Source organism: Aotus nancymaae, unplaced genomic scaffold (genome assembly GCF_030222135.1).
Source record: "Aotus nancymaae isolate 86718 unplaced genomic scaffold, 86718_ANA_hifiasm-v0.15.2.pri h1tg000003l, whole genome shotgun sequence".
Lineage (NCBI taxonomy): Eukaryota > Metazoa > Chordata > Mammalia > Primates > Aotidae > Aotus > Aotus nancymaae.
In genome coordinates, this window is record NW_026988414.1 from 73861056 (window position 1) to 73876493 (window position 15438).

At 43.4% G+C, this 15438-nt stretch overlaps 1 protein-coding gene and 1 pseudogene across 6 annotated transcripts in view; one reads left to right on the plus strand and one right to left on the minus strand.

Moving 5' to 3' along the window:
• Positions 1–15438, minus strand: part of SIN3A (SIN3 transcription regulator family member A) — an 89453-nt gene that overhangs the window by 17287 nt on the left and 56728 nt on the right. For all 6 annotated transcript variants that reach the window (XM_012457645.2, XM_012457644.2, XM_064382675.1 and 3 more), the window contains 5 exons: positions 14870–14986; positions 11448–11686; positions 9911–10094; positions 7205–7778; positions 4461–4630 (listed from right to left, as the gene is read on the minus strand). In XM_012457645.2, the coding sequence (XP_012313068.1) occupies positions 4461–4630; positions 7205–7778; positions 9911–10094; positions 11448–11686; positions 14870–14986 (1284 nt within the window). The remainder of the gene's footprint in view (positions 1–4460; positions 4631–7204; positions 7779–9910; positions 10095–11447; positions 11687–14869; positions 14987–15438) is intronic.
• On the plus strand, positions 2539–3347 carry LOC135274621 (large ribosomal subunit protein eL13-like; annotated as a pseudogene).

Below are 15438 nucleotides of genomic sequence, written 5' to 3' on the forward strand. Positions count from 1 at the left end.
TGTGTATTAGGTAACTGGACACAAAACAAGGTCAGAAGGGTGACTGGGTATGGCAGAAAGGGCAGTACTCCAGCAACTGTGATGGATAAATGACAATGAGTTCAGATAATGGATTCTGATACAACCATTAAAATAATGCTTATGAGTACTTGATAACATGAGGAAATGCTTATGATACTGTTTTTTACAGAGAAAAAAAGGCAAAATAGGAAAAAGATATATGGAAAGCGTGACTTCAACCAGACATGTAGATGCTTCTGCTTTATGTTTTTTTTTGAGACAGGATCTCACTCTGTCACCCTGGCTGGAGTGCAGTGGCATTTTGATCTCGGCTCACTGCAGCCTCGACTTTCTGGGCTCAAGCAATCCTCCCACCTTAGCCTCCTGAGTAGCTGGAATTTCAGAAGAAATTCTGAATAGCTGTATTTTCAGAAGACACAGGTTTTGCCATGTTGCCCAATCTGGTCTTGAATTCCTGAGCTCAAATGATCCGCCTGCCTTGGCCTCCCAAAGTGCCGGGATTACCAGTGTGAGCCACTGCCTCTACTTTATACTTTCTTGTAGAAATAGACTGTATTACTGATTCCCCACCCACACCCTCTTTTTGGCTATCCCGCCCCTCCTAGAATCTTTGGAGACGGCAGCACTACAAATCCAGGGACAACTAGGGAACTCTACCCCCACTACTAGGCAGATCAGATTCTCTATCCTCCTAACTGAAAATGACAGAGAGTGTTGGATAGATTTTTTGCAGAGGAGCATCTGTATGGAAAGGTCCAGTAACACTGGGACCAGGGGTACTATCAGGGTTAAGTCAAAGCCTCGGAGGCTGGACAAGCTGGGAGCACGTGCCAACGTCCATCTGCAGAGCGAAGCACAAACATGGAGCCGAAGTCCAGAGTGATAGCATACAGGAGAGAAAAACGACCTCCCAGCCCAGTCCTTCCATGGTGTGGTCATATTTTGAGTTCTGTACTTAGATGTCTGTGAGATTGCCTACTGTACTCTTAATATAAATCCCTTTTAACCAGCCTAGACTAGGTAAGATAAATGTACTGGCTTGACGTGGCTGGAGTGCTGCAGTCTCAACTTCCTGGGCTCAGGTGATCCTCCCACCTCAGTCTCCCGAGTAGCTGGACTACAGGCATGAGTCACCATGCCCAGCTAACTTTTGTATTTTCAATACAAACAGGGTTTTGCCATGTTGCCCAGGCTGGTCTCGAACTCCTGGACTAAGGAGATCTGCCCGCCTTGTACTCCCAAAGTGCTGGAATTACAGGCATGAGCCACCATGCCCAGTCTTGACTATGAAATATATGTTGTACATCCAGTCAGCAGTGAACTCTGAGGGAACACCAAAGATGAGGAGAATGAGAGAAGAGATACCTCCAATTAAAGAAGTTAAGATGAGAAGCTTGAATGTATATTTTAAAAAGTCACTATAGGCTGCGCACAGTGGCTCATGCCTATAATCACAGCACTTTGGGAGGCTAAAGTGGGTGAACTGCTTGAGCCCATAAATTTGAGGCCAGCCTGGGCAACATGGTTAAAACTCCATCTCTATAAAAAATACAATAAATTAGCTGGTGTGGTGTGCCTTTGACCCCAGCTACTTGGGAGGCTAAGGTGGAAGGTCAAGGCTGCAGTGAGCTGAGATTATACCACTGTACTCCAGCCTGGGCAACAGAGACCCTGTGTTTAAAAAAAAAAAAAAAAAGTCAGGCCGGGCGCGGTGGCTCACGCCTGTAATCCCAGCACTTTGGGAGGCCGAGGCAGGTGGATCACGAGGTCAAGAGATCGAGACCATCCTGGTCAACATGGTGAAACCCCGTCTGTACTAAAAATACAAAAAATTAGCTGGGCATGGTGGCGCGAGCCTGTGATCCCAGCTACTTGGGAGGCTGAGGCAGGAGAATTGCCTGAACCCAGGAGGCGGAGGTTGCGGTGAGCCGAGATCGCGCCATTGCACTCCAGCCTGGGTAACAAGAGCAAAACTCTGTCTCAAAAAAAAAGAGTCACCGTTTGGGGTTTTTCTGGATGAAACCTCTGTTTCCATTAAAAAAGCGGGGGTAGGGGGAGGAGGTGTGTGGAGACAGTATGTATTACTGATTCAAAATCATAACCAGATGCTTAAAGTAATTATCTATTGTTTCAAAAACCAACCTCAGAATTATTAAAAGTTAGTTTTATTGGATTTTTTCTTAAGCTATGCTGGTGGTATGAAATACTTTGTTCCTAGCTGAAGCAGCAACAAACATGTAATCAGAAACATAAGCTCAGGGTAACTGGAGTCTGTCTTTTACATACATTTCAGGGAAGTTAACAAAGGTTACTTTGAAACAGTATGACTACAGGTGACTATGTATCCATCTAATGATTTCTGCCAGTTACCAACCAGAACCCTTATGGGAAGGCCTAATAACTTCTTCAACTTACAGGAAACAACGATCTGACAACTTCCCCCCAGATGTTAAGGTTCAGTTATATGAAGGGCTCTTCCTCAATCCTGAATACATACCGCGGGAGGAGTGCAGAGGCATGCACCATTCGAAAACCAAGGGAAAAGCATGGGTACATGGCAAAGGATTCAATATTTTAGCCCAAGAGAACACTAAGCAACAAGCTCTTTCCTTCTACAGTGGCAGTGTGGACTCTAGAATTAGAATTTGCTTGTTACAAGTTTTCATTTAAGTAGTTCACTGCCTTTCTGCTGAGATCTTCTATGGAAGAGGGCTATAGGTAGCCACGGTGCCCAGCTACAACAGCACAATCCTAAAGCACTACTTCCACAAGGAATCGCAGTGGCCCACGGCCACGTGGCACAACCAGCCAGCCCAGAAGATCTGCAGATGCAAGCAAAAGCACACTGCATTGCCCTGCGCCCTGCATCTGGACCCATCTGGCCCATGGTAAGGTGCCCCACAGTGAGGTATCACACCAAGTACAAGCTGGCAGGAGCTTCAGCTTAGAAGAGTTAAGGATGACCAGCATCCACAAGATGGTGGAATAAGTCCACCACGTCCCTGCAGGCCAATGTTCAGCACCTGAGGGAGTATGACTCCAAGTTCATCCTCTTCCCCAGGAAGCCCTCAGCCTCCAAGACGGGAGACAGTTCTGCTGAAAAACTCTCATCAGCCACCAAGCTGACAGGACCAATAATGCCCATACAGAATGCCTGCAGGAAGGAGAAAGCCGGAGTCATCCCTAAGAACTTTAAGGTATTTGCCAGTCTTCACATGGCCTACATCAGTGCCCAGCTCTTCAGCATATGGGCAAACACAGCCAAGGGAGCCACAGAACAGGATGCTGAAAAGGTAGAACAAAGCCCTGCTGGGGACTTGGAATAAATCAGCAGTAGAGCTGGGTCTCCAAAAAAAGAAAAAAGCAGTTAACCAACAATCTCTCTGGGAGTTCAGAACTCAAGTCCAAGAAGTAGAAATGTGACTATCTGTTACAAGCTGTTTTTTATATCTTTATTGTAAAGAACAACATATTTATAAATTCCCAGGGTGCCACAGAAAGGACACACAAAACCAATCACAAACCGGGCACGGAGGTTCAGAGGGAACCACAGATGAGTGAGGTGGCAGAGTATTCTAAAAGATGTTATGTGAACCCTTTCTTATAAAAAGAATTTCAAATATTAAACAATTAAGTACATAAGAGTTACCAACACCTTGACCGGATGCAGTGGCTCACATCTATAATCCCAGCACTTTAGGAGGCCAAGACAGAAGGATCACTTGAAACCAGGAGTTCAAGACCAGCCTGGGCAACATAGTGACACCCTATCTCTATTTCAAAAAAAAACTTACCAGCACCTATGGAACAGGCAATTCTCACCCTGTGTGCCTACCTATGGCAGACAAGGGAAGAGACAGACATGTTGGGCAGGAAGCTGGGGTCAGGATCACTGCACCCTACAGGTGGCCAGCAAGAAAAGATACAGGGTAGGTAGGCTCATACACTGCAACTTTGTTAACATGAGAAATCAGGCATCACATTCACCTCCGCTCCTCTTCAGAATCCTACGTTCATAAACACTGTTTTCTGTGTGTTTTTTTTTTGAGACAGAGTCACTTTGTCACCCAGACTGGAGTGCAGTGGCACGATCTTGGCTCACTGCAATCTCCGCCTCCTGGGTTCAAGTGATTCCCCTGCCTCAGCCTCCTGAGTAGCTCGGACTACAGGTGCCCACCACCATGCCCAGCTAATTTTTGTATTTTTAGTAGAGATGGGGTTTCATCATATTGGCCAGGCTGGTCTTGAACTCCTGACCTTGTGTTCCTCCCAACTCAGCCTTCCAAAGTGCTGGGATTACAGGCGTGAGCCACCGTGCCCAACTGATCAACACTGTTATATAAGAAAGTTGCCTTTCCTTTTCCTTGCTTTCTCTTTGCCTGGCCCATCTAGGTAAGAACTTCTTCCGTCACTCACCCTAGCCTTCACCATGCCCTCACCTGTCTGACAATGCTCTGGATCAGTTTGTCCATGGTAAAGGCAATGTAGGCATGAATGGTGAACATCTCTCTCAGCGAATCTTCATACTGTGATGAGTCTATGTTGCCATCCAGCAGGCTCCGCACCATGTCCAGGAAAGCTGGGTAATAATCTTCTACATCAACATCCACTGTGGGAGAGATGGGATAGGTGAGGGCTTACCCTGCTAAGAAAAGACTAGGGATCGAGTCCAGAGCAAATCCCACAGCTGGCCTAAATGGTATTTGAAAGTATGAACGCTAGGTATTTAAAACGTACTCACTCATTCCAATGTAAACAGACGTGAATTCCGACAGGTGACTATAGTCACCAGCACTGTCTATCAGAGTGTGACTCTGCAACTTTAACAGTGGCTTCTAATATTCTGACTGACCATGCTAGAAACTTCTTTATGGTACTGCCGGGCTATTTTAGGAGATGAAAATATCCTAGGGAAGCCAGTCCTTCAAAGAGTTGTTGGCTCCCCTGCTGAGACGAACCTGCTCTCCCAGACTGCACAAGAGAGTTCCTCACATGGGTCACTTGCTCATAAAGCTATTTCAATGAAGCATAAAGTACAGATGAGAAAAGGCAGACACATCCATACTCCAGTACTGGGAAACCTCTCGGGAACAGAAAAATAGGAGTGCAAATTAAATCCTTTATGAATAATGAAGTCATCTGCATTTGTCAAAGTCCTTTTGTTTAAAAATGGATTCGCAACATTGTATTTCACAAATTGCATTAAATCATCTCTACTTGCTGCACATGAATCATTTCAACCACTAGCTAGAATAAATCTCATCAGTTGTTAGAGACATTTGGAAACTAGCAGAGGGCACAAGGAATGTTAAAGAGTTCTACTGTTAGCTTACTAAAGACCTATTTATATAAAGTTCAAAAATAGACAAATCTAATCGCTAGTTGTTAGAGTGTCAGAAATCAAGAAAGTGGCAAAAGGATTGATTATCGGAGTACTGGTTATGTTTTGTTTCCTTTTTTTTTTTTAAGATGGCGTTTTACTCTGTCACCCAGTCTGAAGTGTAGTGGTACAATCTTAGCTCACTGCAACCTCCGTCTCCTGGGTTCAAGTAATTCTCCTGCCTCAGCTTCCTGAGTAGCTGGGTTACAGACAGCCACCACCACGCCTGGCTAATTTTTGTATTTTTAGTAGAGACAGGGGTTTCACCATGTTAGTCAGGCTGGTCTTGAACTCCTGACCTTGTGATCAGCCTGCCTCAGCCTCTCAAAGTGCTGGGATTACAGGCATGAGCCACCGTGTCCAGCCATGTTTCATTTCTTGAACATGGATATGTCTAGTCTGCAAAATCTCACTGAGCTGCACAATTCTAATTCGTATACAAATATATGTTGTACTTTTTTTTTTTTTTTGGGTAGAGATGGGGGTCTCACTACTAACCAGGCTGGTCTCAACACTCCTGGCCTCAAGTGATCCTCCCACTTCGGCCTCCCAAAGTGCTGGGATTACAAGTGTGAGCCATTGCACCCGGCCTATATACTGCACTTTAATAAAAAGTTGACTAAAACAAGTGGCTTGAGTTTCATCATGGAGTATCACATTGCTCAGGCCCATAGAATAGGTATGGGCTATAGATGCCAAAATATACCACTGCTATGAAAACTGCCTTTATGCCAGAATAAAGCTTTGAGTCTAAACCACATACTTGTTCAAATAAGCTTTAAGTGTGAGGGTTGGCATTATCACACAAGACAATATTATGTAAGCCTCAAACCAGGTTAAGTTAGTGGTCAAGCCAGGAACAGGCCATTTTATTTCTAATTTCTACCCGAGTAGGTGGAATCACCACAATGAGGTATAAAATTTCTATCTTTCAAGCTAGGACTAGTCCAGATAAAAGCTTACAGAATTAACTTCCAGTGTCATTAGCTCTTCAACAGATAGAAGGCTAGGGCCATATCTGGGCTTCCTACATCAGCAACGCTTAAAAAAAAAAATGATACACTCCTCAGATTGGCAATTTCCTTAAGAGCCCAGAAGAAATGCTTCATGAAAAAGCTTTTGGCTCACAGCTCAAGTACCTAATTTATGAAGTGAACTGGAAGCAGGCAGCACAAAATTACACAAAGCACATGACAGCACCATGAACCTTCACTTCCTTTTCCTCAGTTCTACATCTTCATCCCTGTTCTGTGTGTTCTCCATGTCTCACATCACCTCTTGAGTTCCAGTCCCCTTTCCATAAACTATTTCTACATATTAGGAAGGAGCCATAAACCCCACTGGTTAAACAGAAGTCCTGCCCAAACAGAGAAAATTCTGTTTTAAGCACTAGGAATTTCTGTTCTGTCATGGATGGAAATGGACTGTGACATTTTAGTCCCTATCTATACTTTGAAACAGCTGGTAGTAACCCAAAAATGTGCCATTTGGGAAATTAACTGATGCCCCCTTCCCTGGTGTGTCCCCAATACCAACCAGTGACCAAATGTCCATGATCTAAGCCCTGGATAGGATAGTTTGCACAAAGCAATGCCACAAAGCAACTAGCACCTCCATTTTTCAGATAAACAGGTTCAGAGAGTTTAAGGTAACACAACCAGTAAACTGCAGAGCCACGATTTGAACCCTACACAGACTCTAAGGCCTGTGCTCTAATTAATAAAAGAAGCAGTCCCGAGTCCAGGTAGCTCTAAGGTCCTCAACCTCACATATCCTCTGTAAATCAGAGGTCTAAGCACTCACTAGGTTCTTTGAGACGTAGCTGAATGGCAGGGCTGTCACTCTTGTCTCGCTTTATGCCCAGCACTTCCCGTTCCCATTCTCTCTCTCGGTTTTCTTCTTCAATTTGCCGTTCAGCTTGGGAACAGATCCGTAGCAGCCTCAGGCAAAGAATCTGGTGCAGTCGCATAAAAATATACCAGTTGTTATTGACATAGAAGAGGTTGTATACTTCATCCATTCCTCTTAATTTTTGAGCTGCTGTGTTACTAAACAGTAACTTGGACTTAGGGGGACTGCCCCCAACACCATTGTGCTTCTTAGCTGCCCCTGTGGCTTCATCTACATCCATCTCTTCTTCTTCCTCTTCCTCCACATCCGAAAGATCACCTCTCTGGGCAAAGAGCAAATCTGGAATAAAATGATGCATGATTTGCTTTATCTTATACTTGTCCTCCTTCTGAATGCCTGTCTGCCTCTTCACATGATGGATAATCAGAGCAGCAGCATCTTCTAGTATTTGTTTGTCTTCATACGCAAGCGAGAGGTGGGGCCCAACAGGTACACCAGCATTCTCTTCCGTAGCCTGCTCTTGCCTCTGACGGGACAGAGATATCAAAGTATTCTGTGAGATGTCTACAGCAACAACATGCCTAAGAGACCACACCAGCCATACATCCCATTATCCAGCACAGTGTCTATATTTTTCTAATCAAAAACTTAGGACCTGGGGCTGGAAGCAGTGGCTCAGCCTATAATCCCAACACTTTGGAAGGCCAAGGAGGGCGATCACTTGAGGTCAGAAGTTTGAGATCAGCCTGGCCAACATGGTAAAACCACATCTCTACTAAAAATACCAAAATTAGCTGAACATGGTGGCTGGTACCTGTAATCCCAGCTACTCCGGATGCTAAGGCAGGAGAATCACTTAACCCATGAGGCAAGATTGCAGTGAGACAAGATGGTACCACTGCACTCCAGTTTGGTCAACAGAGTGAGAGTGTCTCAAAATAAAAATCAAACTCAGGACCTGAATTTTTGTCCCTCTTCCAGAAACAAACAGGTAATGACAGAGACGTTTGATGTCAAAATACAGGTACCTTCTACACCCCGATGACTTACAGGGAGAGTGGGACAGAACTGGGACCATCATCTTTCTTTCTTTCTTTCTTTCTTTTGACAGGGTCTTACTCTGTCACCCAGGCTGGAGTGCAGTGGAGCAATCCTGGCTCACTATAACTTCCATTGCCCAGGTTCAAGCCATTCTCATCCTTGAGCCTCCTGAGTAGCTAGGATTACAGATGTGTGCCACCATGCCCAGCTAATTTTTTTTTTTTTTTTGAGACAGAGTTTTGTTCTGTCACCCAGGCTGGAGTGCAATGGTGCAATCTCGGCTCACCACAACCTCCGCTTCCTGAGTTCAAGCGATTCTCCTGCCTCAGCCTCCTGAGGAGCTGGGATTATAGCCCATATGCCACCACGCTCTGGCTAATTTTGTATTTTTTAGTAGAGACAGGGTTTCTCCATGTTGGTCAGGCTGGTCTCGAACTCCCGACCTCAGGTGATCCTCCTGCCTCGGCCTCCCAAAGTGCTGGGATTACAGGTGTGAGCCACCACGCCCAGCCTTATTTTTGTACTTTTAGTAGAGATGAGGTTTCACCATTTAAGCCAAACTAGTTTTGAACTCCTGGCCTCAAGGGATCTGCCCACTTCAGCCTCCCAAAGTGATGGGATCACAGGCATGAGCCACTACACCCAGCAGGACTATCTTTAAAAATTCTGCATTAGTATTTATATAGAGGATACAATACGAGGTCTAGAATTTACTGTACTTATGGGGTGGGGATATGAAGGGTGACAGAGTACATCAGCAAAATATGGATTACATTTGTTTATTTTATTAATTCATTTTGAGACAGAGTCTCACTTTGTCACCCACATTGGAATGCAGTGGCATCATCTCAGCTCACTGCAACCTCCGTCTCCTGAGTTCAAGCATTTTTCCCACCTCAGCCTCTTGAGTAGCTGGGACTACAAGCGCACATCACCACGCCTGGCTAATTTTTGTATTTTTAGTAGAGATGGGGTTTTGTCATGTTGGTCAGGCTGGTCTCGAACTCCTCACCTCAGGTGATCCACCTGCCTCAGCCTCCCAAAGGGCTGGGATTACAGGCATTAGCCCAGTACTGTGTCCAGCCTGATTAAGTTTATATGAGCTTATTTTACTATTTTTGAAATTCAGAATCACCCCGCTCCAGGAATTCCCAATTGCACTGGATTTATGTTTCTATCCATCTCCTAAAATTGAGTCCATAGTCCATCTCTGATCCTAGCTCCTAGTACTATTTACAGTCCTGGCAGGCATGCAACAAGGGTAACAAAGAGTTTGGTGGTCAATGACAAGTTCTGAAGCTGTAGTAGGGAGAGATGGGACTGTATGAATACAAGGTATTGAGGGAAACAGGCAGTGGGAGAAGTGGAAAATGGAGGCAGGAGGTATAAGTTGAAACCAGGATAGTAAACTAGGAAACTAGTCAAACAGCTTAGGTATAAAGTTTAGATTTAAAATGGTAGAATGAGGAATAGAAAAGGCTATGACAGCTATGAAGCAAGAATCAACAGGTCTTAGAGAGTCTCACCTTCATTTAACAAAGGTAATTTCCAGAAATCAAAGCTGTGCTATATAACATAGACTAGAGTCCTCCTACAGATGTCGAAACCCCAGCTCACCTCATCATAGATACTCTCAATCTCATTGAGTAAGCTCTTAGACCTCAGGACCTTGGTGTCATTCTGTTTAAAGTTGATCCCCTGGTGGTCCAGAGACTTCAAGTAGTATTTCTCATTTTGTTCTCGCCATACTTTGTTAAAGCCTCTCTGAGCTTCTCGCCATTCTTCCTCTTTCATCTTCAACCTAGTGAAGTGGGAAGGGATGGAAACAACACATGGGAATTCAGAGGGTTTAGAACAAAGAAATCTGCCAGGTTTACTTTATTTCAAGAAAAGTTAAAGCTATATTAGGTCTGTCAAAATTATTGGCAACTTGGGATAAATGTTATCAAATCTGTCTTGAACTCTGTTTCATGAGGAAATTACTCATCCAAGACTTATTTTGGGGAAATGATTTATCTCAAAGTCAAATAATTTCCCTAGAACAGTTACTTATCAAACAGCATTCCAAGGAATACCTTTGAGATGTAAGGAAGTATTCCTTGAAAAAAACAGTTCTCTTTTGCCAGCAAAAATAAAGTTAAACATGTTTCTTTGTTGCAGGATTTTGCAAAATGTTCACAATGCTAATGAAGACACAGAAGTCCAAAAGCAGAGAACATGCATAGTAATGTTCCTCTGGATACAGTGTGGAAAGTTCTGACCAGAACTGATTTTAATAACCCAGAAGAGAACAGACTAAGACCAAAAAAACAGCACTAAAATGGAAGAATAACCAACATCTCAAAAGCCAGAGTTAAATGTTACAGGCAAGAAGAAACCATCAATCTGTGCCAGCTCTTGAGGGGAAGATGAAAGACAAATAAAATCTGGGTATTTGTCAACCATGCAGCAAACAAGAATTAATTTTTACCAGATGATACTTACAGAGAACCAAGCTCACAGCCAAGGATTCAGTGTGGTCAAGAATGACATGGGGCTGGGCGTACTGTGGCTTGTGCTATAATCCCAGCACTTTGGGGAGGCCAAAGCAGGAGGACTGCTTGAGACCGGGAGTTAGAGGTCAGCCTGGGAAACATAGCAAGACCTTGTCTGTATTAAAAAAAATTAACAATTAGCTGGGTATGTGGTGGCACATGCCTGTAGTCCCAGCTATTCAGGAGGCTGAGGTAGGAGGATCACCTGAGCCTGGGAAGTCGAGGCTGTAGTGAGCTGTGTTCACACTACTGCATTCCAGCCTGGGTCAAAAAGTGGAGACCGTGTCTCAAAAAAATAATAAAAAATAAAAAAGATTTTAAGTTAATCCTGAGTGGCAGGAATACGGGTGGTAATTTTCTTTCTTTTCTGTATTTTAAAATACTCCCTCAAACATACACACACAGCCTTCCACCATGAACCTACAAGATTTGTTCTCTAATGTTGGTCACGAAGAACCCCCAAAAGAAGTTCCATTCTGCACATGAATTCCAACAACCAGGGCTGGGGAGAAAGAGAAGTCTCATGGGACAACCAAGTTGAAAATGAGAGCCTTATTTAGTGGGACACTGACACAGTAATAAAGTACACTAAAGCACCGAGGGCACATTTGCTCAGGTACCTTTTAAGGACAATTGGGACAGCGATGGAAGGATTCTTTCTCAGACCATCAATGATGTCAGCTGCTTTATCAGCATATATCCTCTGGAGTGCCTTTCTATGGATGACTTCTGATGTGCCCCCAAGGGTGTTGTCCAAGCGAAATTTGGCTTGTTCCTCAGCAGACAAGCGGGAAAGTTTCTTCTGTATTGCTTCCAGAACCCGGATTGTTGCCAGATTGGTTTCTAAAACTACATCAAGCTGAAGAGGAAGACAAAGGTATGCTTAGGACCCAAATCAGAATAGAATAGAGTAGTGGTTAGACGAATAAGGTAGGGAGTTGAACTCCTTGGATTTGAATCCTGGTTCTGCCTTACTAGCTACATAAGGCTGTTTCTTTATCAGTAAAATAGGGATAACAGCACCTATTACTCTAATAAGCTTGTTTTTGGATTAAATGATATAATCTACATAAAGTATTTAGCACAATACATGGCACATTAAGAACCATAGGATTGAGTCTGTAGTCTATAAAGAGAAAAAAAAAAAAGAACCGTAGGATTAAGTTGGATAAATGGTAGTTATTACCTACACCACCACCAATGTGTGCCTTGCTTAGGACTACTGATCTCGCACCAGAGGAACCTAACAGGAGATGACTTTACTGATACTTTTCTCTGAACTTTCCTGAATTACTAAGATCCGTTATGAACAAACAATATCAAAACAATCCCAAAAGACCTCTGTCTTGAGAGTTTTTTGGTTTAGCTTGAAATATTTAAATATATTCAAATAGTTAAATATTCAATAGCCTTGTTCTGCATCCAGTAATAATAAAAGCAGTGACTATCATACCCTAAGGAGTTCGCTGTTGCATCTATGGGTAATCATTTAAATTCTTATTGAACTCCTGGCAACCTTTGATTCTACTTTTTCCCTAGCATAAAATAAGGTTCTTTAAATGAGAAACAGAAAATGAAGTAAATGGGCCAGGTGCAGTGGCTCATGTCTGTAATCCCAGCACTTTGGGAGGTCAAGGAGATGGGTAAAACCCATCTCAAAATACAAAAATTAGTTGGGCATGGTGGCGCATGCCTGTAACTCCAGCTACTTGGGAGGCGGAGGCAGGAGAATCACTTGAACCTGGAAGGCAGAGGCTACAGTGAGCTGAGATCACACCACTGCACTCTAGCCTGGTGACAGAGCTAGACTCTGTATCAAAAAAAAAAAAAAAAAAAAAAAAAGAAGTAAATGAGCAGTCTCAAGGACCTACAGCCAAATGTTTGCAGAATTGTTCCCTACATTTTCTTGTTTTGAGACTCTGGTAGTCATTTTGTCAATAGTTCTGGCCCCTCTTGCTCTCCAAATACAGACAAAAAATGGACTAAATTTCCTGGCTCCCTTATGAATGAATAGGGCCATGTAACTAGTTCTGGCAAATGATTTGTTATGAGTTGAGTAAAAGTAATGTTTATTACTTCTAGGCTGAAGCATTTAAAGGTGAGAGATCTTTCTGGGCTCTCTTTTCCTTCTAGTAACTAGCAACATTCAATCACTTGGCCTGGGTCCCCAGGTGATTCAGACATGCCAAATCCCCTGCTAAACACCAATGTACATGTAGAATGATTAGAAATTAAACCCAATGGTTTTACAAGTTACTCAAATGTGGGAATTTTCTGTACTGAAGCATTACTAACCTATTTATGATTGGTAAAGCATGTTCCCTCAAACTAGCCCATGCTATCAAATCTTAAACACATGCACACCTCACACTTCTTTCATCTTTGCCCTTGTAGTCACAAATGAGAAATGAGGCTGCCTCTCATTTGCAGGCATACCAGTTGAGAGAGGATGGGAACATTCTGTCAAAAATAGATGCCAAGCTCTCCTAACTCATCAGCTAACCCTACTAAACATAAGTAACAAAGAAATGCCTTCTTTAGCTTGATAACACTCCCTATGGAAGTTAACATCTGTCATGATTTAGTTTTCTGCAAATAGCTGCAACTCCTTATAAATGCTGGGACAAAGATGGCCAACCACCTGCCAGTGGTAAGGCAGCATGTGGCTGTTCATTAAAAACACACCAGAAACAGCTGAAGCAAGTGTGGCAAATGAAAACTGGCAAAGAGCTAAGAGTATTAAAAAAAACACTAGCAAGATACCTATCCACACAAATAAGCACAGCCAGTCAATTTAATGTAACAGACACACTAAATAGGATACATGTCATTTTACCTCTTTAGACAAACTAGACTTCCATTTTTGATAATGATAATGTAAACTAGACATATAAACACACTGGGGATTTTGAGCCTACTTTCAGTAGTCCCCCTCCTGATATAGTGGTATGGGGTCCTCTACTACCTCCACTCTTCCCAACTACTTCAAAATAAAGTCCCTGGGACAGGCATAGTGGATCATGCTTGTAATCCTAGCACTTTGGGAGGCCAAGGCAGGTAGGTCACTTGAGGTCAGGAGTCAAGATCAGCCTGGCCAACATGATGAAACTCATCTCCACTAAAAATACAAAAAAATTAGCCAGGTGTAGTGGCATGCACCTGTAGTCCCAGCTAATTGGGAGGCTGAGGCAGCAGAATGGCTGGAACCCGTGAGGCGGAGGTTGCAGTGAGCTGAGATCATGCCACTGCACTCCAGCCTGAGTGACAGAGCAATACTCTGTCTTAAAAAAAAGAAAGTCCCTAATTTAACCAACCTTCAGGCCAGGTGTGGAGGCACATATCTGTAATCCCAGCACTTTGGGAGGTCAGGGTGGGATGATCACTTGAGCCCAAGAGTTTGAGACCAGTCTGGGTAATGCAGTAAAACACTGTCTCTATAATAAACAAAAAATTAGCCACTGGGGGATATGGGACAAGGGGAGGGAGAACATTAGGACAAATACCTAATGCATGTGCAGCAAAGGTGCACCAAACCACCATGGCACATGTATACCTATGTAACAAACCTGCACATTCTGCACCTATATCCCAGAACTTAAAGTTAAAAAAAAAAAAAAAATTAGCCGGGCATGGTGGCACAAGCCTGTAGTCCCAGCCACTCAGTGGCAGGTAGGGGGGTAGGGGTCTGAAGTGGGAGAATCACTTGAGCCTGAAAAGTTGAGGCAGCAATGAACTATGATCGTGTCACTGCACTGCAGCCTGGGCAACAGAATGAGACGCTGTCTCAGAAAAAAAAAAAAAAAAAAAAAAGAAGCAATCAATACCAGAAACATGAAAGAAAAATTCCAGTTCTCGTAACAGAGCTGGTTTGCTAACCATGTCAAGATACTTGCTAGGGGTAACAATACACACAGATCTTAAATAATGTGAGCCTCTGGCTCTTCCATCTTAAAAAGCCAACCCCTCAGAGACAGGTATTAAGATAGTCTTTCGCTGAGCATCTCCCATTTCCCCAAACTTCAAATGCAAAAAAAGCTTGTACCTCAAAGCGTTCATCTTCACAACGATAAATATGTTCTTCATATTGAGTCTTCTTGGAACTCACAAAGGTGGAGTCCTCAGACCACGAAGGAAAGGAAACCCAGGTATCATTTAAAACCTTTGGGTAGAAGAAGAGAGACTGAAAGAAAAAAGGCCTAAAAAAGCTTTCTGGTGATTAAGCATTCTCAATAAAAAGACAAAACTGTAGGGGAGAAATAGGCAACTAACATTACTTCACAAATTTCACCTTCAGCAAGTTTACAAAAAGGTTAGTAAGGAAAGGGTTCTGAATATAAGTGGAAAACATGACACCAGGTGCAGTAGCTCTCGCCTGTAATTCCAGTGCTTTGGGAGGACGAAGCAGGAAGATCACTTGAACCCAGGAGGAGTTCAAGACCCCGCCTTTACAAAAGTAAACACTTTCATTTTTATATTTTTAGCTGGGTGTGGAGGCATGTGTCTAAGTCCCAGCTACTTGGGAGGATCATTTGAGCCCAGGAGGTTGACGCTACTATAAGCCATAATCACATCACTGCACTCCAGCCTGGGTGACAAAACGAAACCCTGTCT